The sequence below is a fragment of the Podarcis melisellensis genome, assembly GCF_964234715.1.
Source record: "Podarcis melisellensis genome assembly, chromosome: 1".
NCBI classification, from domain to species: Eukaryota; Metazoa; Chordata; class Lepidosauria; order Squamata; family Lacertidae; genus Podarcis; species Podarcis melisellensis.
The window spans coordinates 65,862,340-65,888,633 of NC_138528.1; the positions used below are offsets into that span (position 1 = coordinate 65,862,340).

Sequence of the window (26,294 nt, forward strand, 5' to 3'; positions counted from 1 at the left end):
CAGAAGTAATTTCAAAGAACAATATATAATGTTCTTACAAAGAGATGAATGCTCAAATAACCCCACACTTCCTGAACCTCTATCTCAAGTACTCAAGTGTGTTTTATCAACCACTCTGATTTCTCCCACCCACTTCAGGTTCCTTTCCCCTTGCACCTCAAATTAATTGAAGCAGTTGCTATAACAGCGGCAGAAATATTGTCACAACTTCTCATTCATTTGCTCATTGCAAAACCGAAGACATGTGCATGCAGACCAGCCTGCCTCTTCTCATCCACTGGAAAGAAAACGGCTTGGGAGAGAGTGGGGTTGTTCTTTGCCTGCTAAAAGTCCAGAGGAAAGGATCAAGAAGCACTCTCTCTCATAGGATTTCCAGATTCCAACTCTTGAAACTGCACCATGGGTGTATTCAGGAGGAAATGACGCCTGACTTGAACACCATGTGTAGTTTTAAATGACTTTAAAATGATAGAGTTGCAACTTAGAATCATAGAATGTAGAATTGGAAGGGACGCCAGGGGTCATCTTGTTCTACCTCCTGCAATGCAGGAATCTCAACTGAAATATCCATGGCAGATGGCCATACAATCTCTGCATAACAACCTTCAAGGAAGGAGAATCCACCACTTCCCGAGGGAGTCCATTCCACTGTCGAACAGCTCGTACTGTCAGAAAGTTCTTTTACAAAATAATTTGACTGAACCATCATAACAGGATTTTTTTTTTAATACTTACCTTCCATCTTGTGCTGAATGGATTTTTATCCTATGAATACACAAATTGTTTTCCTTGGTAATGCTTCATTGATGACCTAGAAAGCAAGGATAGGATGGTTGCTAAGCGGGGAGTTTTTATGTGTCCTCCTGCCTCATAATTTGCGGGGCAATAATTATGGATACTTCCTTAATAGTTGGGCAGTATCTTCATTCCCACCCCCATCACACTAAGTGCCTGTCACTTGAGAGATGTGAGTAAAAATAGGTTCCGGTTTCCACATTTGATCACCAGTACACAGAAGGCCAGAGCTAAAAGTATTTGCAAAAGCGCCAGATCATTCTACTGACCCAGCTTCCATTAGCCAACAGCAGTTACAAGGAAACTGTTGCCTGAGGCAGGGCAGGCCTGTTCTCCCTGCAAAGTGCTGAGCATCTGAAGCTGAGTGTGGAGAAGATGCAACATGCGCCCGCGATCTCTTTGCTCTCCATTCTTACTCAGCAGAGAACTTGTGTTTCCACTTGAATACACAAAGCAAAGAATATGCTCTGTCTGGCAGAGAGCTGAAAAAATCTGGTGGTAGTTAACACAGCAGTTCAATCAAGACCCACCTGAGTCAGAAACTCTATTCTTGAAATAACATTCTACCTCTTCTGTTGGTCTTCCTTTTTTTTATTCTTAATAAAACTAAACTCTCTAACATTGCTGTAGGAGTCTTGGGTGCATTTTTGCCAAATTAAAAGGAATTACCCCCGCCCCGCAAGGGCCTAGCTCAGCGGTCAGCAAACCTTTTCAGCAGGGGCCGGTCCACTGTCCCTCAGACCTTGTGGGGGGCCAAACTATATTTTGAAGAGAGAGAATATGAACAAATTCCTATGCCCCACAAATAACCCAGATATTCATTTTAAATAAAAGGACACATTCTACTCATGTAAAAACACGCTGATTCCCAGGCCATCCGCGGGCCGGATTTAGAAGGCGATTGGGCTGAATCTGGCCCCCAGGCCTTAGTTTGCCTACCCATGGCCTAGATTGACCTGCTACATGGATAGATGTGGAGTTTGACTGGGAAAAGCAAGCTATGCTGTCCTCTGTGGGAGAGACAGGTAAGCTGGATGCTCTCTATGCTTCCCTGAACATTTGCTTTGGATCCCTGGAAAGTGCTCCTGCCTGGCATTAGAGTGAATCAAAGAGGCTGGGGTAGCCACCTTTAAGAGCCTGTTGCATGTCTGGTCTACCTAGACAGGCAGTCATGGAAGGGAGGGAGTAAAAGGCCCCACCTACTTCAGTTACCAGCGAAGTTTTCTGTTGGGGTGAAGGATGCCATCAGTTGGTACTTTGAGAGGACATTAGGAGGGAAGATTGTTTGCCTAACCAAGATCAGTTTTATCAGAGGTTTGGACTGCCAAAGAGATTCTAAGTTGTCTCTCTGCAGTATATGTGTTTGTTAAGGAACGTTCATTTGCCATTTGCTTCCAATACATTTGCTGCCTGAGGTAAATGACAAGATGACAAGGACATTGTTATCACATACAGAAGCTGCCTAGAGTAGAGGTTAAACCAGGCTTCCTCAAACTCAGCCCTCCTGGTGTTTTGAGACTGCAATTCCCATCCTCCCTGACCACTGGTCCTGCTAGCTAGGGATCATGGGAGTTGTACACCAAAAACATCTGGAGGGCCAAGTTTGAGGAAGCCTGGGTTAGACCTTCCTTTAATACTTCCCAACAATGAATGAGAAGTAGATGCAAGAATTTGCAAGGGACACAGAAAAAGTAAGCTTTCCTCACTAATCGATAATTTTCGTCATTCTGTAGTTGTTGTTTTTCTTTTGAGCTTCCTAGAGCTCTATCTCCAACACCGATAGGACTGTGCTCACCCTCCTTTCTCTCTCTTTCACTTTCAGGCACAGCTCCCTGCCAGATTATTTGCAGACTGTGCACAGAACCGAAAAGGGTTCTTGGCAGTATTTCTAGCAGAAAGAATGCCAAGTATAAGGTCAGGTCCACAGGGTGGAAGAGTAAATAGACAAAACACGTATGTGTTGAGAGGCATTTAAAGAGACCAAACATGGCCAGACATGAAGGTCTTTCCAATAATTACACTTATTGCATTTTAGAACCTAAAATTGTTCTAAAATGCAACAATAATTTGTTGCATTTCAGAACCTGGTCCCAAAGCCCAGTTGTGATCCATCCAGTCACTTTCTAATCCCCTTGAAACAAAGCATTTAACTGTGGCTGCTTCGTCAAGCATAAAATTAATCCATTTATTATTTTATGTGTCCGCAGAGTGTTAGTCTTACAGCAGAAACAAAAATAAGTATTGTGGCAGCTTAAACATACTTTAGAGGTCTTCAGACTACAGGGGTTGGATGGCCATCTGTCGTGGATGCTTTAGCAGAGATTACTGCATTGCAGGGAGTTGGACTAGATGTCTCTTGAAGTCCCTTCCAACTCTGATTCTATGATCTGCTTTGACAAATATCATTCATTTGTATACCTGAAAGAGCCATTCAACCCGGACACTGAGGTCCAGCGCTGAGGGCCTTCTGGTGGTTCCTTCACTGTGAGAAGTGAAGTTACAGGGATCCAGGCAGAGGACCTTTTTGGTAGTGGCGCCCACCCTGTGGAACGCCTTCCCACCAGATGTCAAAGATATTAACAACTATCTGACATTTAGAAGATATCTGACGGCAGCCCTGTTAAGGGAAGTTTTTAATGACTGATGTTTTAGTGTATTTTAAATCTTTTGTTGGAAGTGGCTGGGGAAACCCAGCCAGTTGGGCGGGGTATAAATAAATTATTATTATTATTATTATTATTATTATTATTATTATTATTATTATTATTGTAGGTAGCCGTGCTGGACTGACGCAGTCAAAAGCTTCTACCCAGAACAAACTTAGTTGGTCTCTAAGGTGCTACTGGACAATTTTTTAAATTATTATTATTATTCAGTGTTCCAGCCAGCCACATCTTCTAGAGGTACTCCATATCTATTCCCATCCCTCTGGTTTCCTACTCCTCCCACCGAACCAAATACTCTACATTTTGTGGGCCCCTGCGCATGCTCCGTTGTCATGGAGTGTTTTAGCTTCACACACCCCACCCAAGTTTACTAGTAACTCCCTCTTGTGTGCAGCTAGTGCAGCTTTGGCTGCAAGAATACATTTTGCTGCTTGTCATTTCCCCTATAGCAGTGTTGTGGGAGGGAGGCTTAGCATTTGAATTCAACCATCAATCAGAGTGGTTGGCAAGTTTCCCCTTTTTTTCCACAGCTATCAGGATTCCAACCAGCTGCCGTCTTCTATTACTTTTAGCAAACACCTGTATCAATGGGCTCTGCTTCATTGCCCCATTTAAATGGGCGATTTGCGTGAAAGTTTTAAAAGGTGGGCTTCTTCTAGTGAACTCGGAGCTACGTTAAGACATTTAGTGTCTAGGTGCCAGCTTCCTCACGAAGCATAGGCATGAACCAAACGTAAGTCCAGGTAACCTTCCCATATTTTCTTCTAATGTAACCTGCTCTGGGATTAACTTTAGTAATAAAATTGAAAATAGGCTAGAGCATGCATTTTAATTCTGTTTAGTGGGAGCATCTGTAGGACTGGGCAGATTCATTGCTAACTTCAGAGTGAGCATCAGTTCTTGGAAGCTTGGTCTATGAACTCAACCATTACAGACAAAACTCTTCCTAACTGGAGAGAAGTCACAAGGTGGCTAAACCTTCCATCTGGATATCAGCCTCCTACGCTCAAACCTATCCTGATGTGTTCAGAATTCCACGTTAATGTGAATATAGCATCCCATGCCACCCTTGGTTTGGTTTTTAATGCGTCTGTTTCATGAAGCACTATTTTGTTGTTTGGGTTAAATGGGTAAGTCAATAAAAATACTTACCCAAAAAACTTTCAAAATACTATTGTAAGAAAATTCCAGATGTTGATCAGTGTGAGTGTCTCTTAATGTCATGTCTGAAAGCTTGTCCTCTCATTTTAGCTGCTGTGTAGATTATAGCAGGATTATTCTGCCTTCCAATTTACAAGGTTAAATTATTTGAGCTATCAACTGCTCAGCAATCCCTTGTTTGAGCATTGCCAGGTTTTATATCTCACACACTCTAGTATCCCAAAACATTCTTTGGTAAAGGTTAAAAGCAAAGATATTATTAGACAGAGTTGGCACCAACTGGAGGTGGAGGAAGCATACACTGCCATCTATTAGTATTTCTGTTTGCCCTAGAAAAAAAGCATTAAATTTTCTCACTTAAAGGTTTTTTTTTAATCTTTCTATGTTTATACACATAAGCAAAACAGATTAACTGGCCTGTGAATGGCTTAAATTGCTGTAACTGCTGTAATGGCTTAAATTACTGTAACTTTCATATTTTTCACACTAAATACTAAAACCTCAGCTTCTGGAAGGCAGACAAGCTGTACAACACAGTAATTCTTCCACACTGTGTAGACCTAACCCAATATGGATCACTGGCGGGGAAAATTTTGCAAAATTGCACTAGACTGCACATGTTCTAACACAAAAATACCAGATGATGGATACTGAGTTTAGTCTGTATTCACTATCACTCCATTACTGAGCTGCTCTCAGACCAGGAAAAGGTCCACTTCAGATTGTGCCTGTTTTGGAAGCACAAGCCAGCATGGAAAAAACCAAAACACAGGCACGCATAACCAGTGTGCCCAGAAACAAACTTATTAAGCTAAGTGCAGAACATTCCTATTAAAAATGGATGGGCAAGGCTTTAAGTGAGAGTCACAAAGAATGAAAATAACCGTGCAGTCTACTCTTTCCGAATGAAATATTAAACGGAGGAAAACTGTAGGTGTTGATGTCACAAAGATCAGTTGTAGTTGGAAACCACAGCGTCGTACTTCCAGGTAGTGTCCCAGAGCACTTCAGAGAAGTAGGTAATTTGAAGAAACATTGTCTTCCATCCGCAAATGAATATAATCTTAAGAGGTTAACCGTTTATTTGCTTATAATGCAGAATCTGCTTAATTCTCACACTTCTGATCTGTCCGTTATTCAAAAATGGTACATCCAATTGGAATAGTTATTCTTCTTCACTGCAAAGAAGAGAACTTCTGTATTTGGAGGGTGGAGATGTACTTTTAAACTTTTTTTTGTACAAATGCAGGCAAAAATAATGGTATCACACCCTCCAATTAAATAACAGAAGCCCAACAAGCATTTGTAAACAAAGTCTAAAACACAATGTCATCCTGTTAAGTCAGCCAAGGCTTTCCTTCAAGCCTGAATAGAAAAAAGGCATTGCTGGGCCTGGGGGAGTGATATGCCATCACTTTGGGATGGATGGACAGATGATCAATGATGTTAGAACTCTTTGAATAAATTAAGAACTGGAGTACAGCTTCACCAAATTCTCTTACTAGTGGGTAAAACATATGGAAGGTGGTCTCTTTAAAGTGGCACAAGTCATGTCAGTCTTTGGAGTTCTACACCAACACTCTGAATTACTCTGTGAAGCTGATAGGCAGGCAGAGCAGTTGCTGCAGCAAGAGTTTTGCACCATCCCAATACCCCACATGAGAAAGGACCACCATCACATAGAAAGCACATTTTCAGTAGTTAGCACTAGGGGCTGCATAGATGGTACTTAAACTTTTCCAGATATGGATAGAGGTAACAAATATGCTGCAGAAATTCATTCTCCTCATAAATCTGTTACCTGCTTAAGTTTAGGAATCACTCTCAGAGACAGTGACAGTCAACTAAGGGTAAGAAAATGTGAACAGCCATGAGTAGCCCACCACCTTCCCAAGTCAAAGCACACCACTCAGCATTTCAATGCAGACCTATGCTGGGTCTTACCTTACCTCCTGTTCATATTGTTCCACATCATCCTCAATTAAGCCACAACCACTCCCATACATTGTGATTAGGGAGAATGGACTGAAAATCTAACTGTGCAACTTTGACAGAATTAGGCCTTGTCACCTCTTGAAATTAAAATGGTTCAGAACCATAAGACAGATACGTTTCTTAGACAAGAGTCCCAAGTAGCCCATGTTAAAAATTATGTTAAAGGGCTCCTTTAGAATTGTAACTAGCCAAATTCATTGTACCCCATCTTCCCATTGACCGAGGAAAAAAGGGGGGTGTAAAATCATAATTACAAGAGAAAACACTGTTATATGCAAGTTAAGACCATGCCATATCAACGGTTTTTATTTAAAGCCTTAAAATTGAACTGTTGTTACTATTTATGTAGACAAATCTTAGGAGTTCACAAAGATCAAACAGATTTCAATTGCAGCAACATGATACAGTACAGAAAGTTGATGCGTCAGGAAACTGGGATCTCAAGCTATGTAAGGCGTGGAGCTCAGTGTGGAGCAGAAGATCTCTTAAGATACAAACCATTTGGAATCTGTCCTGGGTCACCGGCATTCTTTTTTAAAACTGATGAGTAGCAATAAACACTTAGCCAAAGAGAAGAGCTGTGAATTTGTGTGAGCCACGCTGATCCCACCTTCTCGCTTATGTTTCAGATACTTTTCTATATTTGCTTGGATCCACTTTTCTTTCTCTCTCCACCCCCCCCCCCCCAGCAAGCTGTACTCAGCATATTATTGCTTGTAAGCAACCAAGAAAATCACTGTTACTGGATGGCATATATATGCTGCATAAAATGTTCTTAAACATGATTGCTTATTTTAGCAGTCATTTCCTCCTCTTTCTGGGCTGAATGTTAGTCTGACAGGCTCAGAATATCCAGAGATCCTTTAAAATAAAAACAAAAACCTTCTACTCATCTAGACTAGACAAAAATTAAGTTTTCAAATTAGTATTAATATGTGGTGGTGTTATTTTTAGAAATATTCCATATATTTAAAGTTTCAAGATTACGTGAATGTCAGCTCATTTTTCAGTGAAAGAAGCAACACTGACCTCCCCCCCCCCGTGCCTCATTTCTACCGAACTTCTACTGTAATACAGAAAGTGAAATTTGTGTATCTCATCCCATCTAAGGTCCTGTACTGACTGAATAATGTGACAAGTAAAGAAAGACCTGTTATGCACTTCCACCTTAAATAAGTAGTTAAATTGTTGGATGGAACCAACTGAATCCATTTTGTGTTTCATCCAAGCTTAAACACAATGTAGAAAATGAAGACGCTAATAAAAAAATGGTTAGGCCTGTAATCTTATGCATGCTTACCCAGAAGGTCCCAGAGAGAGAGAGACACTCTGGAGTACTCAGAGAGACACTGAGTAAACATGCACAAAATTGCTCATGCGAGTGAAATTCAACATTAGCCATTTTCAGAATATATCCACTGAAATCAATTGTTTTAAGTAACTTGTCCATTGATTTCAGGCAGTCTACTATGCATGATTTAGTCAGATTTCACCCTGAAGTAACCATGCAACATTAAATTTCTTCAATTTAGGGTTTTATATTAGTACTCATTGGTACTAGGGGTTCATGTGACCTTTAGCATATGACTGTAATATGTACAGCATATACATAGCATATATGTAGCCTTGGAAAGAAGCCCAAGAGTTATCTAATCCAACCCCTTGCAATGCAGGAATTTCAATTAGATCATACATGATAGAAGGCCATCCAACCTCAGTTTAAAAAACTCCAAGGAAGGAGAGAGTCCACCACCTCTCATGGGAGTCTGTTCCACTGTCAAACAGCTCTTACAGTCAGAAAGTTCTTCCTGATGTTTAGTCGGAATCTCCTTTTTTGTAACTTGAATCCATTGGTTCAAGGTGCTGGCTTCCAGAGCAGGAGAAAACAAACTTGCTCCATATGACAGCCCTTTAGATATTTGAATATTACTATAAATGCAACTTTAGACATTTTGAAATGAGATTTTGCTACTAATTTCTATTTCAAAGCACAAAATGTTTTAAGTTAAAGTTTCTACACAGCTTAAACAACTTCATAAATTCAACAAACATCATATTCAGGAATTTGTTTATTTTTGGTTTACAAACAAAGGCACCCAATATTTCTATTTTATAAAAGCTTATGATTTAAAATTTTGTTTTCAGAATCGGTTCCTACAGCAGAAAGCTACATTGCAGGGTAATGTTCTTCTATGGTCCCAAATTTTAAAGTTCTGGCAGGCCTTCTGAGTGATCCATTTCAGAATGCTCTTCTCTCACTTTAGATTGGATAGTTTCTTCAAATCAATTAGACTTTTCAGACTAATACCCAAAATTATGAATCTTGTTTATGTTAATTAACAAGTCTGAAATTACTGAAGTTGCAACATTAGTATGAACACCAAAACTGAAGGAACCTTTACAATCTAGATTTATGTGGAATGCTAGAACATTATTGCGACATAGTTATGTTATTTCTTTGTATGAGAAAACTAGGTAACCATTCAAATTAAATGGAAATCCTAGGAATCCAATATGGCAGCCATACTGGAAGTTAAACTAGTGTGGAAAATTAAACAATTCCATCAGTTATTTAGAGATCTTTTAAAATCGTAGTATGGATCCCGGTGCAATTTTCTCAGCTGCATTAGCTTCAGGAGTAAGCAGTAATTTGTTCCATAAAAACAGTACAGTGAGAAAATGAACTCAGCATCTAAGCATCTTACAATTGCCTCTCACCAAGTTCAACCACACACACACGTACGTATATACACAAATCAAAGTGGCTTGTTGGGTTCCAGGCACCTTGTGCAAAAGTTTACAACGTACTAAAATGCCAAGTAAATATTCAAGTTCAATGAGAAAGAATTAGGGGAGCAGCTGTAGCAGATACAGTAGGAATATTGCACCCAACTGTAAAACCTTAAATCACTAAATCCACAATTTATTGTATTCCAACACTGTAACACCAGACTCACACACTTCTTAATAGTGTGGACTTCGACTATGTAACATTTTGTATCCCTGGAAAATTATACGCAGATCTATTTTTAAAAAACAACAACTGTACATTAAAGTACTTAATAAGATAAAATATTTAAACTTCAACAAGGAAGCTCTCTCTCCAAAATCAGATGCACATTTGCATGAAAGAAGTTATATTTCCACAGCAGCAAGACATGCTCTATATGTGGAATTATAAGTATAGGATGCATGTGCTTCGCGTAACTCCTATGGTTCATTCAGGATTCATTCACAATTTACTTAGGCATATTAATAAAAAAAACAACCCCAGGTATAATAGAAGTTAATCGGTTGCCACCACACAAGTATGGTAGATTATATCAAATAAAAAGAATGTTAATGACAGCAGAGAATTGTATGTAACTATGTTTAACAGCGTAAGATTTTAATATTATATGTACTTAATTAAATCTTAGAGCAAGGACTGTTGTAAATGCATTTTTCCTGGTAAAGCAACATGCAGAAAAATACATTTAACCTAGTTCCTATTCAGTTATTTATATTTTCTTCATTTCTATTTTCACCATTCCCCCAAACTGTGCTGAGTTTTATTTAGCATAAATATCAATTTCACCCATTCAGAAGTAGTGCTCGATAATTTGGTTTAAAATTCTGTAGGTAATTTAAGAAATGTGGCATTTCGTAAACAGATTTATGCTCTAAATCACTGAATAAAATTTCAAAGTTCCTGATTTCTTCTGCAATAAAAGGAAAATACTAGTGACTCGTAATGATGTGGTTCCCTTGTGTGCAACTTCCAAGGGATAAATTCACCTCTTTCCTTGGCCATACAAACAGTTCTAAGCCACAAGTCAGAAAAACATGCAGAGTAAAATGCTGTGTACCAGCTGCAGTTTTCCCCTTGAAGGATCCCTGCTTTTTCAAGTCAAGGGATTGGAAAGGAGGAGAGAAGAATAAAAGACTAACGAATGCCCAACTCACAATCATTTACAAAGATACCTCTCTCATAAGAATAACCAGACAAACCAGTTGCAATTTTAAAGTCTCAAATAAATAGCTCTACCATCTAAGCCAATAATTTGTTCACCTTAACTAAACACACTTATTTGCAATAAAAATTAAGTTTACTATGTTAAGGCAGATTTTAATTTCAATGCATTCCAGAATTGCACAGTTACACTGGTCAGTGGCCTAAAGTTCTTCCTCATACAGAGATATTAAATTCATTTGGATATTTAACCTACATATTTGCCTAATGACAGATTGATCCAGTACCAGCCATATGATCTCCACAGAAATACACAATTAAGCATCACGTGTACTGTACTGTATTTCACAATCCAGATCTAATATTTCATGTTTTTACAAAAGACGAGATGAGTAGGTACATTTTAGGGCTTTATGCCATTAGACCACCATATGCATAGATGTCCTAATTCTAGAATTGCCATCTTTAATATCTCATAGTGCTGGATGCTCTGAAGTAAGAGAGAAACTTGTAACAGAGGCTAACGACAAAATACCAGATGTTTCTTGCCATTTGTGATCTTGCAATGAAAATACGCCAGATGAGGATCACAAGCACTGTATTGAAGCCATAACGAATGTTCCTTAGCCTAGGAAAGCAAGGAAAAACAAGATGTGAAAAACACAGGCTGACCCACAAGTAAAGTTAACAACTGTAAGATGAATTGGCACTTGATGCCTGCCCCTGTTGACTAATAAATTGATAAGTCTAACAATCAGCTACTTGTATAAAGTATGCATTATACAATAAGCCAGCCTTTGTCAACCTGGTGCCCTCCAGATCTTTAGGTCATGCTGGCTGGAGTTGATGGAAGTCTGGAGTCTTAAAAATCTGAAGAGCATCACATTACCTATTCCTGCAATAAGGAAATAAGCTGCATCTTTTACCAGTAGATGTTTTCTTTCGTGTTTGTGATAGAAGTCCCTACAGATAACCCAACCAGTAACGTTTTCAGCTAAGAAATGCCTGGCTCTGGTCTGCAAACTGGAGGGGAAATATCAGAATTCCCCCAGAATTCCTTACCCACCAATCCAGGAGTGGTTTCTAGAAGACAGGCACATAACTTACAAGTGTTGTGAGAAAGGAAGGGCAGCAGTTCTCCTTTCTTCACTGCATACCAATGCAATCTCAGAGCACAAATCCAAGCCTCAAATTATTCTTTACTATAGTAAAATTAAAAGTAGCTAGGATACTTGTGGCCAGATTGATCATACTTTTGGAAGCTATTGTGAAGACAAACGTGTTTTTTCAGCTGTAGTATATACCGTACTTCTTGCTTAATGCCTATATTGTTTGGAAGGTAGACAACACAAAACGGAGTAAACATCCTAGTATATGTTATCTTTCTAGTCCATAGATCTGGGTTTGATCAAATCCTGGGATAAGTTTAGAAACAACCTACCTAGGATTTTGAGAGAGGCAGCCTCAGAACTGGTAGAGCTTGCCACTGTTGACACCAAGAAAAGGGATGCAAAAATTGCAGCAACTGTGTGTCCAACTAATACAGTTGTGAAACATGACACAGACTGTGTGCTATGGTTGTAAGGTCTAACAGTTAATGATAATTACTGAAGTATAAATGTGTAATAATCATGACTTGTCAACTACCTGTAACAACAACAAGTCTTACAGTATTAAGTCAAACTTCACAAATGAAATGTAACTTTTAATTCTTAAGCCAAGAGCACAACAGATTAAACTGTTTCATAGCTAACATCATGTAAGAATGTATGTGCACAATACATTCATGATTTCCAGTCCAAAGTAGAGTCCAGTTTTAATAAACACCTGGGCCAAACCTAGATTTCTAGAGACTCCTTGTCACAAGACTTGTCAGTAAACCAGCTGAGATGGTAAAAGCCTTCCCCTGTTAAACCCTACATGTTGCAAAATTCTTAGCTTAGCTGCTCACCTACATACAAAAATCATGTTATAGCACTGTTTTTTATTTCATATCACAATAGAGCATATGGGTAACTCTAGATTTTTTGTGGTGTCAACCTTTTTTTTTTAAGCTACCCAATATTACTGCAACTTTCCCCCCGTCAAATTTAATTTGGAAAAGCAACAAGAACGGTGGGGTCATCAAGGAGATTAAATTTTCCATTTGTACAGGTTTATGTACTTTACATTTTGTGATATTTTGACTTCTATGACTTCACAGCAGCTATATTGTTATACTCCAAAAGGAAAATTATCACTAAACTTTTACTTGCATATGGTGTCACAATTAACACCTTCCCTCAGGTATTATATCTGCATGAGAATTCTTTGATCCCAAAACCAGACGGATGCAGCATTATCCTCCTCTGCACCAGACATTAAAAGAGGCAGTAAGGTTTCAATTGCCATTACCTTCTAAAAAGTAAAGAATAAAGGTTGAGGGCAGAACTTGAAATCATGCTATAGTGAATTTCCCATCAGCACAAGCACCGCAGCTTGCCAAGCAGAACAATCTCCTCTCTCGTGTGATATTATGGAGGCTCTCCTGACACCTGCCCCCACAAGTAAAATTATTTAGGGAGTATACTAGAAGAAGGAAAAGCTATGTTGAACAAGTGGAAGCCCTTGTGCAGAGCTTGCACCGATTGGACTTGTTAGGTAAATTCCACCCATAAACTATACATACTTATTCAAGTGTTTCCGAGCTGCTGGGAGACCAGACATTTCCTCGTTCAATACATATTTCTTCGTTCCCATGCAGTAATTTTCCATATATTCTGCCCAGTGTAGTTGTCGAACATCAAAATTAAAGGTCTGTCACAAAAAGAACGAACAGTATTATGCCAAACTTCACAAATGAAATGTAACTTTATTCTTAAGTCAAGAGCACAACATGAGAAACTGTTTCATAGTTAATCAGCAACGCTGGGGAGAGGAATGCTGCGCTACTCTGCAGCCACCAAAACCTACCATACCCGGATTGCTTCTCCACCCGTGGTTGAAGCAGCAGGGCAGGTGGGGGCGCCACCACTTTCATTTCCACTCCCAGAGGTGGCTGCTTCACCCTGCCTCACGGGTGGGTTGGATCTGCTGGACTACAACCCCCATCATCCCCAGTTGCTATGCTGGTTGGAGTTTATGGAAATTGGAGTCCAACAACGTATGGAGTAAACCATGATGGCTACCCCTGCTCTAAAGGCACCAATATTTACATCATTTCACATCCAAAGGTGCTCCCCACTATAACTCTACAAACTGTTAATCAAGAGACATGCAGAATCAACCTGAAAGGATGACATACACCCCCACACACACACTTCAAGCTAACTGGGGCATTTAAATTTCCCCCTTTAAAAAGGTTTGTAGAGTTATAGTGTGGAGCACCTTTGGATGTGAAATGATGTAAATATTAGTGCCTGTAGAGCAAGTGTAGCCATCATAAGCCTGAATGGCCTGTGTGCTGATACAAACAGAGGGAGGGGTTAAAAGGGCATAGCTGATATTAGTTCTACCTCAGAGTAGGCAATAAAGCGGTGGTCCATGTAGTCAGTCCTACATTGTAAGGTTGGAGAATGCATAGCCATTGTCACAATGAGCTTCTTTGTGAATTATGGGTGGAAGGGTAAAGAATCACAACCAAACCACACTGTGCTATTGAAGGAACCCAAAGTAAGGTGGTGCCAGCAGAGAAACAATGTTGGTGCAGGTCGGGGGCACAGGACTGTGGACAATCACAGCACCCTAGTTCAGTGGCAGAGCACCTGCCTTGCATGCAGAAGGTCCTAAATTCAATCCCTAAATTCAATCCTTTAGAGATTCTGTTTCTGGTTAGAACTCACTGAGGCACTACAGTTCCAAGTTATCCTTGCTTTTGCCAACACGTAACAAGACTTAAAATAGGCACACATACTCTTAAAACCTTGTTACTGAATGTATTATCTTAATCCATAATCACAAACCGCTGCATATTAACAGTTTAGTCCTAGTTTATGTTAACAAGCTGAACAGAAATTAGTCTCATAGCCTACTTATTGTTTTCAAGCAGATTTAAACTACTGAGCTATCTTGACATTAACCTTTTAATCTAAGATTAAAATGATTCAGTATCAGATACCTGCATAGAGTATGACAGTCTACATAATTTCAAAAAATAAAAATCTAGCTTCACCAATTGATCTCAATTTCAAATATTTAAAGTTCATTCAAACTCATTTGGATTAGCTGCACATATCAGGAATGCTAGTGCAGACAAGGTGTCTAGCATTGTAAATTATTTTTTATAAAAGTTAAAGCAAAGAAAGGAAGCAAGCACACGATTATACTATAGCTTGATTTCCTCCTATTTTCCCTGTCAGCTATTCTTTCTTTGAAAAGCTTGACATGTCAACAGTACAGTGAGTAAGTCATTGCTAAGACAAAAACAAATGTAACTTGCCTTTTTGTCTTCAGGACTCAGCTGGCTCATGAGCATATTGACGTTATCTGTGTTCCAGTCCCAAGAATTACTGGTGAAATATTCTAGCAACATCATAGCCTTGTGAAGACGTGTTATTGTTTTCATCATCCTACAGTTCAGGGAAAGATGTTATTCAAGAAAATGACATTTGAAAAACTACATGTCTAAACTCAGATCCTCTAATTGTCTCCCAACCCCAAGGCACTCAAGTAAATTTAACATAACTAGAATATTTCTGCATTGCATTTTAATAAATATTTTCAGGAAAATGATGAACTACATGCTTAGACAGTATAGTGAAAACTAGATTATAGAGAGAGACTTAATATGAAGTAGATAGAGTTAAAGAAGAAGAGAAATATTATCTAGTAGTTTTCATTGCCGAGTCAAGAGGGGAAACACTGGATTCAAAAATTTATCTGTAACTTTCTGGCTTGACCAAAGCTTAGCCTCAATCTACAAAGGGCAAACTCTAGAGACAGATGTCCTTTCTCTATTTCTCCACCACTCCCAGAAAACTATTTCTGTGGATAGCATCAAAGGGCAGCTCCCCTGCAACAGAAAGTGCCCCTGAGTATAATTCTCACACAAATAATATGTTGGGTATTTATTTGAGAATCAACACACCAGATGCCTGCTCCCATTATTCCAGAGGCCAATAAGGAAAGTTTACATTACATAACAATTCTCCTTTCCAGTATCATCACGTTACACCAACTGATGCAATGCAGTATGCCAGTTCAGATGTAAGGGTTTACTACATAACATGCAGAAATATTCTATCCATGTTCATTGCCTACCTGGGGCAACAATGAATAATTTGTCTGAATACAGTGCATTCTATTATTAGGATCAACATGGAAAGCAGCTTTTCTATTTTAAAAAATATGTTTATGTATAAATTTGAATCCAGGAAACTGAATATTCATTTTTTAAATACATTTTTAGTACATTTGTAAGGAAAATTAAGGTCTAGTGCATATTGTCTTCCTAGAGCAACAACTTGTTCCACTGGCACCGGCTAGCCACAGCCAAGAGCATACAGTGATTCTACACATACATTTCCAGCCTGATCCTTAAAATGGAAGGCACTGATGATAAAGAGCAAAGAAGATGAAAAGGGGAAAGGGACGAGAAAATAAAATCAGCATCTGTATGAAACAGCTTTAGGAAAGACTGTGGTTGTTTGCCTATACTGAGCAGGATGGTCAAATTCTACTGTGTGTAAAATATTTTATAATTTAAATAAAAGAAGTATGTTTGGGGGAAAGCGATTTAACAGGAAGAACTACGTCCCAAATACAAATAACTACCTACCAGAAAAGCAATACAAGACAATGAAACTATGCAACACTTTTTCCTATTAGGATTTTTTATATACATTTCTTCTAAGGACCTAAAATGTGTCTGAACTACAACAAGGGAACTTGTGCAGCTCACCCATATTATGAAAAGCTTAGCCAGAGCTCTTCTTTCCAAACATTCATAAGCACAAAAGTCAGAAGAACAGAAAAATACTGACTATGAAGATTTTTAGCAGTAATTAAAAAATGCATTACATTCAAGTACACTTGGAGTTAAGGACGCAAGCTTACTAAGAGTGAGTATTTTACTTTCTAGATGAACAATTTTGAGTTTCAATTCCCTGGGCGACATCCAATGGGGCTTCTCACCAGCAGAACTGATTTCTTCTGGCATAACAGGAGTTCCTCTTCCCTTCCCTGAACTGCCTCAAAATCTGCTCTGGAGGGCTGTGAGTCACTGGACCAGAGTTGGAGAGGAAGAAATAGAAAGTCTGCTCTCACAGACTTCGCTCTCCCCTGGCTACACTTTCAAGGCACTCCACAAAAGGAAGGAAGTGGGAATATTGGTAGCTTGGTACTTTTTGCTATGAAATAAATGCTACTGATTTAAGCTAACCCCAACTGTGGCCGCTGTACCAAATACCCCCTCTCCTCCCCACACATGCTGCTGCACCAGTGAGAGGTTAAGCAGTATAACTTCTTTTTCTCTGTACTGAATCTCCAACCATCCAGCTTCAATGGATGAACACAGCTTCTAGTATTAAGCAGGGGAGCATATATGTGAGCCAGATTCAACCAAAGACTTCCGCTAGGGCAACGGCACTTCCCCTCCTTCCCCTAGTTGCTCCTAGAGGGGTTGGGAGAACCCCCAAAACAGCACAGGGGAGATGACAAGGGGGAAACCTACCATCTGGCAAGCTGAAATGATTTCACTAACACAACGCTTGCCATAGTGAAATGTTTCTTTAGCTTTCTCTTTAGAATGCTTTCATATGTTAATTTTCATAGGAAATGATCTACTGAAGACTCCTGTTTCCAAAAAGCCTATATTGAGAAACACCTTTGTGTGTTGTGGAGTCTTCTAATGTGTGCTGTCGGTCAACACAGAATGCTAGCTAGGTCTTGTACTGCAATTCTGAAGATTCCCTAAAATACGTTCAACATTTTCTCTTCAACCACAGGTGTAAAATCAGGAGTGGTAGGCAAACTGTTTCTATTGACGTTTTCCTACCATTACTGAACTAATGAGATACTGAGCAGTGTTAATCTCATAAGGAACTCGGTGATGGTCTGGAAAAGTAACAAAAAACAGTACAAAGCTATGCATATCTAGCCAGAAGTAAGTCCCACTGAGTTGAATGAGCTTTACTCCCAGGTCATTTGTATAGCAGCAGCAGATGCCCAGTGGTTTCCAGATGTTGTTGGACTCAATCTCCCATCAGCCCCTGTCAGCCTGGCCAATGCCCATCCATAATGTAAAGGACTGAAGCCTAAAGTCTTGTACATAGATAAGAATGTTGTTCTACATACATAAATACATACATAAAATTTATGTAACTGGCAAGAATATTAAAGTTCTTCCAAAACCAATAGAGCAAATTCCTCTGGATCAGTGCAACGGAGCAGAAGCATGCCTTTATGTGTAGCAAATCTACTTTGATGGACCTGAGAAGCTGGTATTGGCAGCTGAGAGAATGGCATAAAGTCACCAAATTCCAAAGATGTAGGCATAATACTTGCCCATGCTTCCACAATAGCCATCAAGACAATGCCACAAGCAATAAAGCATTATTTCTGTGCATGAACTAACTTTTGGTAAAATATGCTGATGCTGTCACAGAACATGGACAAGTTTTATGCTGGAGCTTCTAAAGTCAATAGAGGACATACCAAAATATGCATTTGTGTGGTTTTTTTTTAAAGTAGTAGTATTGCAAATGCTAATTTAACTTTGAAAAGAACAGAACTTGACAGTTCCTCTGTTCCCTCAGATCTCAGTGGTGGTGGTTGTTGTGCAGTTTGAACATCCATTCTGCAAAAGAAAGCTTGAAAATCGTGCCATTTTAAAACTATAAAATAGGAAGAATAAAACTATGCAATTTTGACGAGTTAAAGTAAACTTTTTGCTTACTTAAAAAAGGTAGCCAGAAGAATTATAAGCCGAATGTCAGTGAGATAAAATGTGTTAAGTGACTTGTATCATCCATTAAAAAAAACACAAGTACACCATGATTGTCATCTATATTTATACAGATGGCAATATATACATATATATTTATTTATCTCTTACATCTCCTTGCCCTCCCATTCCATTTCAGCTTATAATTTCAATAACAGTGCTAGAGTGGAATGATTCAAAAGACTTAGAAAATGGCTGGGACTGTTAGATTCATTGTAAGAAAATGAACTTCAAACAATCACTAAGTCCTAAGAAACATCCAGCTCTTTTACTGTTATTGTTGATGCTTCTATTAGTAAATTTACAGAAGTAGCTCATGCCATTGATCTACACCGCCAAAAAGCTTCCATCACCTTTCCAGCAAAGTATTAGCCCTTTCCTTCTTACCACGGTTTCTGACCTGTCAACCTTAGAACAACATCGTATAACAACGCAGGAAGTATGTGACCGACTGTAGTCCAATAATGATGTTTAAGGGGGTTGGACTGGAGTTTAACATTGGGACGCCTTATTGCTTGTTCTAAAGGATTCCTCTTGAATGTCAAATTTATGTAACTCTCTGTAGGAAAAATAAGGGTCACAATGTTTTGAGCAGCTCTTGTTCAAAGAATGAACCCACAGTTAGGTAGCAAATTCAACAGCCTTAGACATCTTGATGGTTTAGCTACTTAGCACATTATCCATACTACTCCATTTTCATGGCCTGAAGTCAAACATCTCTGTGGATTTAGTGGCACATTCAATCATAATAACAAATAACATGTTAATGTGTTAATCGTGTAAACATGGGTTTGTCATGAGGAACAGAAGACAGAGCTAGTCACCATTACCTTGGGCTTCTTCCTGTAATCCTGAGGTAGATATCATACAGGAATGCTGGGGCCTTATGGCTTACAGCAATCCAGTAGTGATATAAAAGGTGATTGGAGGTTAGATTTACATTGGGCCGTCTGAAGGCCTGTTCGAGAGGGTTCCTCTTGAAAGTGGATATTACATGGTATTCTAAGAAAGAAAAGTTGTGTAACAGCTTTGATAATAACCATTTAAATGTAATGGACTTCCATGGACATAACATACAAGTACTATTCTCAATGAATCAAAGCACATCTTTCGTACACATCTTTCACTAATTAGCAATGTTCAGCATTCATTCGGTTCAACTGTCAAGCCTAAGTAGTCTCTCTCACTGGAATTCTTTTGGTGCTTTTAAGTGCTCCACTGACTGCAGCTTCATTTCCTGTTCTGTGCTCTCTCTGTTCCTCTTTCCTACTTAATTATTTACCTTGTGTTTGTAAATAATTGCAAACAGAGCTCCACTGGCTGACACTATGCTATGACCTATGTATCACACAACAATTTGTAAGTTGCATTACAGATTAACCCAACATTTTTAATTAGCTCAGGTATCAAACACATCTGAATTAAATTAAGGAATTGTTCATTAAGGTTTATTTTGGTTTTTCAGACTGAAGGCCTGAATCTGTAATCTTGTACTGTCTTAACCCAACTTCCAGTGAAATAAAGAAGTGTTCTTACAGTAAAAAGGAAGTCCTCCAGAAGAGGAAGATTTATGCACTGCTTTTGACATTCTGACTAGACAGAAAAGAAGATGGTAAAGAATAATGTTAAGATTATATGCAGGCTATTAATTGCCTGGGAAGAGATGCTGTAAAAAATAATAATCCAGAGATGTAAAACTTTAAACAAATTATGTTAGTACAGTTAGAAATTGGAAAATAACTTAGTCCTATGTAACTGCTTTTTTTATATATCACTGATTCCTCAAAACTCAGCAAATCCCATTTTCTCATGGGCTGTAAGTTAGATAAACTAGTTTTACCCACCCACCGCTATCCATCAACTGCTGCTACTCAATATCTAGCCTTGAAACATTTTTTTCTCCTTACAGCTTATCTTTCCCATATTTTAAGCATTTAACTAATGCTCATTGCTATTGTTTTAACATTTTAGTGTAAGCCACTTTATGAGGTTTGCTTGAAAAGCTACACAGTGGTATTTTGATTCTTGAATGGCTTGGCCCCCGAACAAATCGGCTCCGGAACGCCGCAAACCCGGAAGTAAGTGTTCTGGTTTGTGAATGTTTTTTGGAACCCAAACGTCCAATGTGGCTTCCGCTTGACTGCAGGAAGCTCCTGCAGCCAATTGAAAACCATGCCTTGATTTTCAAATGATTTCGGGAGTCGAATGGATTAAGTTCGAAAACCAAGATATCACTGTACATATAATGCCTGCAAATTCCACACTGGTGCAGAACTGCAACTCTTGGCCCTCTTCCCTTTAAGAATCATTATAATGTGCTTTGCTCTGATGTTATAACTCTGATCAAAGTACTGCTATCAATTGTAGTCCAATACTTAAGTAAAACCAGGTGTGTATATACACTGTGCTAAAAAAAATGTAGGAGCTGGGTACTGGTGCAGTTCAATTTGGTAGAAAAATTGAAATATGTGGGCTGAAGAAGTTATGAAAATCTGCTTAATGTTTACATTGTTTTGAGTTATTTATTTTATATTTTTCACTATTTTGCATATTTTGTTCTAGAATCATTGTTAAAGCTAAAGGAGTTCTACAGACTACTGAGGCTCTGCCCTCAAACCACTGGTAAATCTCAATCACCATTCTGCCCTCTGTAATTTCAGCAGCTATTACTCTCACACTGAAACACTGCTTTGAAGCTGTTTAAGGGTTACATGTTCTCTCTGAAAACTCATGCATTTCTGTGGAACCACAGCATAAACACACACACCACTAAGTAAAGCCTCTTTTATACTATATTGTATTTTTATTACTTTTGTAATGCTTTAAAAAGGCAAATATATATATTGGAAATATTTGGTACACATTGCTCTAACACTACATGCATACACTAAAATGCTGTGTCACACAATGTATTTTCAAGCATACGTAGCAAAACAATCTTCTCCCCTATGAGCTTAATGGTTCTAGCAGTCTAGAAGGACAAGTATCTATGGAGAGCAGTGGCGTAGCGTGGGTTGTCAGCACCCGGGGCAAGGCAAGTAATTTGCGCCCCCTAACCCGTGGATTTGTGCCCCCTAATCCGTGGATTTGCGCCCCCTAACCCTAACCTAACCCTAACCCCCAGATGTTGCGCCCGGTGCGGCCGGCCCCCCCTGCACCCCCCCACACTACGCCACTGATGGAGAGAGCAAATTTATTTGAAAAGCTGCTCCCAATCAGAAAGCAGGGACAAATCAATGCTTGGTCCTTTAAAAGCAATTCTTAATTTTTTTAGTGAATCTTCATGCATGGCTTTCTAAAGGTTCACCAATAAGTTAATTTATTAAACTGCAGAGGAAAAAAAGAAGGCATACCAACTTCACCCCAATGGAAGGGATTGGTGCCACCCGTAGTACAGTTGTATACCATAATATTTCTTGGTCTGAAAAACAAAAATTAGTTAAATTATTTTCTATATTATCATTCCTCTTAAGACAAAAGAATAATTCACATAATAAAAAGAAAAAAAAAGGTAAAAGTAGCTAACCAATACCACAGCAAATAAAGGTAAAGGTAAAGGGACCCCTGACCATTAGGTCCAGTTGTGACCGACTCTGGGGTTGCAGCGCCCATCTCGCTTTATTGGCCAAGGGAGCCAGCATACAGCTTCTGGGTCATGTGGCCAGCATGACTAAACCGCTTCTGGCGAACCAGAGTAGTGCACGGAAACGCCGTTTACCGTCCCACCGGAGTGGTACCTATTTATCTACTTGGACTTTGACGTGCTTTCAAACTGCTAGATTGGCAGGAGCAGGGACCGAGCAACGGGAGCTCACCCTGTCGCGGGGATTCGAACCGCCAACCTTCTAATCAGCAAGTCCTAGGCTCTGTAGTTTAACCCACAGCGCCACCCACATCCCTACCACAGCAAATAGTAATATGAATAAGAAGCCAAGGATTTTTTTTTAAAAACCACTTTGTAGTGTAGCATTTATAAACTGATTCAGTGGATTTATTAATTACTCAACACCAATCCTTGCCCAACTGTACTGGCTGCCAACTGCTTTCCGGGCCCAATTCACAATGTTGGTTTTTACCTATAAAGCCTTGAAACAGCTTGGGACCACAATACCTCAAGGACCACCTCTCTCCATATGAACTGACCTGCACCCTGCACCCATCATCTGAGGCCCTTCTTTCTTTGTGTGCACCTTCTGTGAGAGGTTGGGACAGTAGCAATACAAAAATGGAACTTTTAGGTGAATGCTCTCCCTATCTATAGGCACCAGGCAAAAACATTCCAGGCCTTTAGTTAATTAAACAATCTGACATTTTAAATGGGGGGGGGGCATTATTGTTTCTGTTTGTTTCTATGTTCCTATGTGATACATTTTTGCTGTTTTATATTTTATTTTTATTGGATTTTATTGACCTAGACAAAGGCCATGGCAACATCCAAAGGGGGGGGGGGGAGACAGCAGTTGCTACATATGCAGTAAAACCACGGTCAAATCCACCAAAATATATTATTAAACAGAATAAAAAGTAATTTTCTAATAAAATGTGTAAATTAGATCTCTGAGTACCCACTGTGACTGACCACTAGCCCATCCAGATCTTTCTTCCTAATCTTCCTAGCTGCTAAGTCATAGAGGGCCACTCAACACATTCCCCTGATGGAGATATAAATTGCCCTTCCCTGGTCACCGGTTCAACCACTTGATGAATGGAACACCTGTGTGTGCATAGGCATTCATGTGAGTGAGTGTTTGGATAATAAAATAATAAAAGTAGGAGACAAACTGGAAATACTCTTACTATACATCTAAGAACAGCTTTGGACCTGCCAGAGAAGTGGGAAGAGGAAGCACAGAGGATGTGTTTCTTTGCGCTCTTCGGATGAGAAACACAAGTATATATGTAATGAGGAAGTCCAAGTCACATTGCTTCCTCTTGTGTTTCTTCTCTAGAACTTCTGGAATACTTCAAAGTAATCAGTATTGGGGCATGGAAGCCTCAGATAGGAGAATATTCCAGCATTACAATGCTGCCACCCAAAACTTTCACATTTAACCGAGGGCAAAGGCAAGGAGTTCACAAAGCTCCCAGGGACTGCCTGCTAGGATTCTGAAGAGAAGCAATGGGAACTAAACTGCCACAAGTCCACAGCTGAAGAGAAATGGAGTCAGTAATCAGAGTAGGTAGACTATGTTGCAACACCATCATCCCCCAGAAAATTAATAACTCATTCCCTCTTATCTATGGATACAGATGAGTTTACCCCAAATATGGTTTAAACTGAAACAAATAACGTGTAGTTAGTGCAGCTAGAGTGATGCAGCCCCTATACACGGATGTCTGAACTGCTGCAGAGGTCTCTGGGGTTCTGTCACTTTACATCTGGAGAGACACCAGCAAGATCTGAAGTGAAATTGTGCTCAGTATAGGTTGCCTCCAATCCTGCTTGCACTGCTCTCTTTGTGAAGCAAAAGCATGACAGAGAAGTCCTAGCAACAATGCAGGGGCTTCTCAGGAAAAAAAATCTGTGCAATTTGCCACTGTTTGACGCTTGTCCAGAACACCCCTTGAGCTGTATGCCCCTGAGCCCTATACTAAATTTGGGGCACGAGACAGTCGCAATGGTAACGGAGGCAATAAGAGTTCCTTGTGGCAATAGAAACAGAAACCACAATCACATATTGATGTAAGCAAATCATTTACTATCATAAGACCACCGCTTAGTCAATTTTTAAAAAATGCATTGTCACCTGTTATACCTATTAACTCCGGAATACCAGGCAGCAGCTATTGTTGCGTTGATGACTACATCTACTGGAATAAGATCTGCAACTGCATTGTTTGAGGCTCGCATCGTTCGAAGGATTCCTTTTCCTGCCTTAAGACAGAAGGTACAAGATAAGAAAGCCATTTCAAGCCACTATAGCTTTTCAGAAAAATATATTTGCCTACATTTTAACTTTTACTTACAGCAATAAAAAGGCCACTAGGTCCATTAAAGTTATCAATCCATCCCTGTTTGGAAACAAAGCATAAGGAAGATTTACTGGCTTAATTGCTATGAAAATAAACTGGGAATCATTTAGCAACTGAGTAAATGTCACAATATTTCCATTTTTTATTTACAATCCAATTTTATATTTATTTGTACTGCCATATGCATACACAGTATGTAAACGTTTTTTCTTTTCTACAAACAATGTTTTTGGAGAAGGAAAATCAATGGGGTAAGAAGAGGAAGACATTAACTGTTTCAGTCATATTAAGAAAACATTTTCAAAACAATTCACAAATATATTAATTCCATAGCATAACTATGCAGTTTTCACAAAACATTTTTTTCATTCAACAAGTAAAATATTTAACAATAAACTACTTTAGAAATGTATGAATAGTCAATATGCTACGAATAAGCCCATTGGCTCATTGCTTGCTGATTTATCATTAGGCAAGAACCATTTCTTCTGAGATAATTAAAATGTTTCCATAAGAAACTCTAGGAGTAGCAACTGTAATATGGGAAGTGATACTAAGTGTAAGGGTATTATTTGGAAGAAAGTCTTATTCAGGCATAGGCAAACTCGGCCCTCCAGAAGTTTTGAGACTACAATTACCATCATCCCTGACCACTGGTCCTGTTAGCTAGGGCTGGTGGGAGTTGTAGTCCCAAAACATCTGGAGGGCCGAGTTTGCCTATGCCTGGTCTTGTTGATCATGTAACATTGTGATTGTATGTTACTCCTCTTATTACAGGCATAAGGTGTGCACTACTGATAAACCATAAGCCCCAAGTAGTGCTTCCTTATGGCCTACATCCATTTATCACTTAGCTTCCTTTACACAAGATTTTAAAAGAGATGGCTTAGACTGATCCGGAGTCAATGTATTATCTGCTTTTCACACAGCCCTGGCCTGTGTGTTAGTAATAAAGACTGAATCAATAGTAAATAATGACTAAGAAATTTTGCTATAAAAAGGTTAAGGTTGACTTACTGGGAAAGGCTCCTTCCAGCTGGCACCCACAATTGATGGCCTTATAATGGCTACATTTAGTTTTGCACCTTCCAGTTGCACAATGTATTCTGCTAAGGCTTTTGTATATGTATAAGTATTAGGCCTGTCTCCTATTAGTTTTGGTGTAATATCATTCACTAGGCTGTCATCCATCCACCTAAAGAAATAAACATATTTATTCATTCATATCCTATCAGTCAACTCAAAAGCACCAATGATGGCTAATAAAATCTGTTCTTCATGAAAAAAATCAAAGTTATATATATATATTTTAAAATACGACCACTTAAAAAGTTTAAAAGAAGTTTGGAAAAGCTTTTCTAGTCTGTGGAGGCTTAGAGTCAAAAGTCTCTCACTCAGCCTGTTGCAGGTCCAGCTGAACAGGGTGGGCACTGGCATCATGCTGGAGAATTCATGAAACTCAAAGCAGTCATGTTTCCCCTGGGCAACCTTGGATTACTCATAATTGTAGCTCATTTTTAAACAAAGAATGACATCTTAACAAAACTTGACAACTCATTTGTTACTGAAATTCTGAATGGCCACGATTTAGGTGTCATTTGTGTTAACACATTTGTGTTATTTGTGCATTAACTGCACAAAGAAGGAAATGTACCAGACTGAGATGTTACTTCAGTGTTGACTATAAGAACATTTAAAGATCCCACAAGAGTTCATGCTCTTTTGTTTTCATTTTCCTTTAATACACTTTTGGTTGACGCCGCTACTTCATTGCTGTAGTCATTATTTACACTTGAAACAGAATACCTAAAGTGATGCAATTTTTACTCAC

At 39.0% G+C, this 26,294-nt stretch overlaps 1 protein-coding gene and 1 long non-coding RNA gene across 11 annotated transcripts in view; both read right to left on the reverse strand.

The window, feature by feature from the left end:
• Nucleotides 1-8,673: 8,673 nt before the first annotated feature.
• Nucleotides 8,674-26,294, reverse strand: part of FAR1 (fatty acyl-CoA reductase 1) — a 39,527-nt gene continuing 21,906 nt past the window's right edge. For 7 of the 10 annotated variants that reach the window (XM_081927000.1, XM_081926995.1, XM_081926996.1 and 4 more), the window contains 8 exons: nt 25,481-25,658; nt 24,458-24,502; nt 24,238-24,365; nt 21,844-21,911; nt 19,321-19,492; nt 14,987-15,116; nt 13,238-13,365; nt 8,674-11,197 (listed from right to left, as the gene is read on the reverse strand). In XM_081927000.1, coding sequence (XP_081783126.1) covers nt 11,035-11,197; nt 13,238-13,365; nt 14,987-15,116; nt 19,321-19,492; nt 21,844-21,911; nt 24,238-24,365; nt 24,458-24,502; nt 25,481-25,658 — 1,012 coding nt within the window. In that variant the 3' untranslated portion in view covers nt 8,674-11,034. Of the gene's footprint in view, nt 11,198-13,237; nt 13,366-14,986; nt 15,117-18,877; nt 19,050-19,320; nt 19,493-21,843; nt 21,912-24,237; nt 24,366-24,457; nt 24,503-25,480; nt 25,659-26,294 lie in introns of all 10 variants that reach the window. The other 3 variants (XM_081927004.1, XM_081927002.1, XM_081927003.1) reach the window with 3 other exon arrangements.
• LOC309378672 lies at nt 21,271-21,777 on the reverse strand. Its single transcript, XR_014172154.1, has 2 exons — nt 21,667-21,777; nt 21,271-21,477 (listed from the first exon to the last, which is right to left on the reverse strand). It is a non-coding gene; the product is annotated as an uncharacterized lncRNA (long non-coding RNA).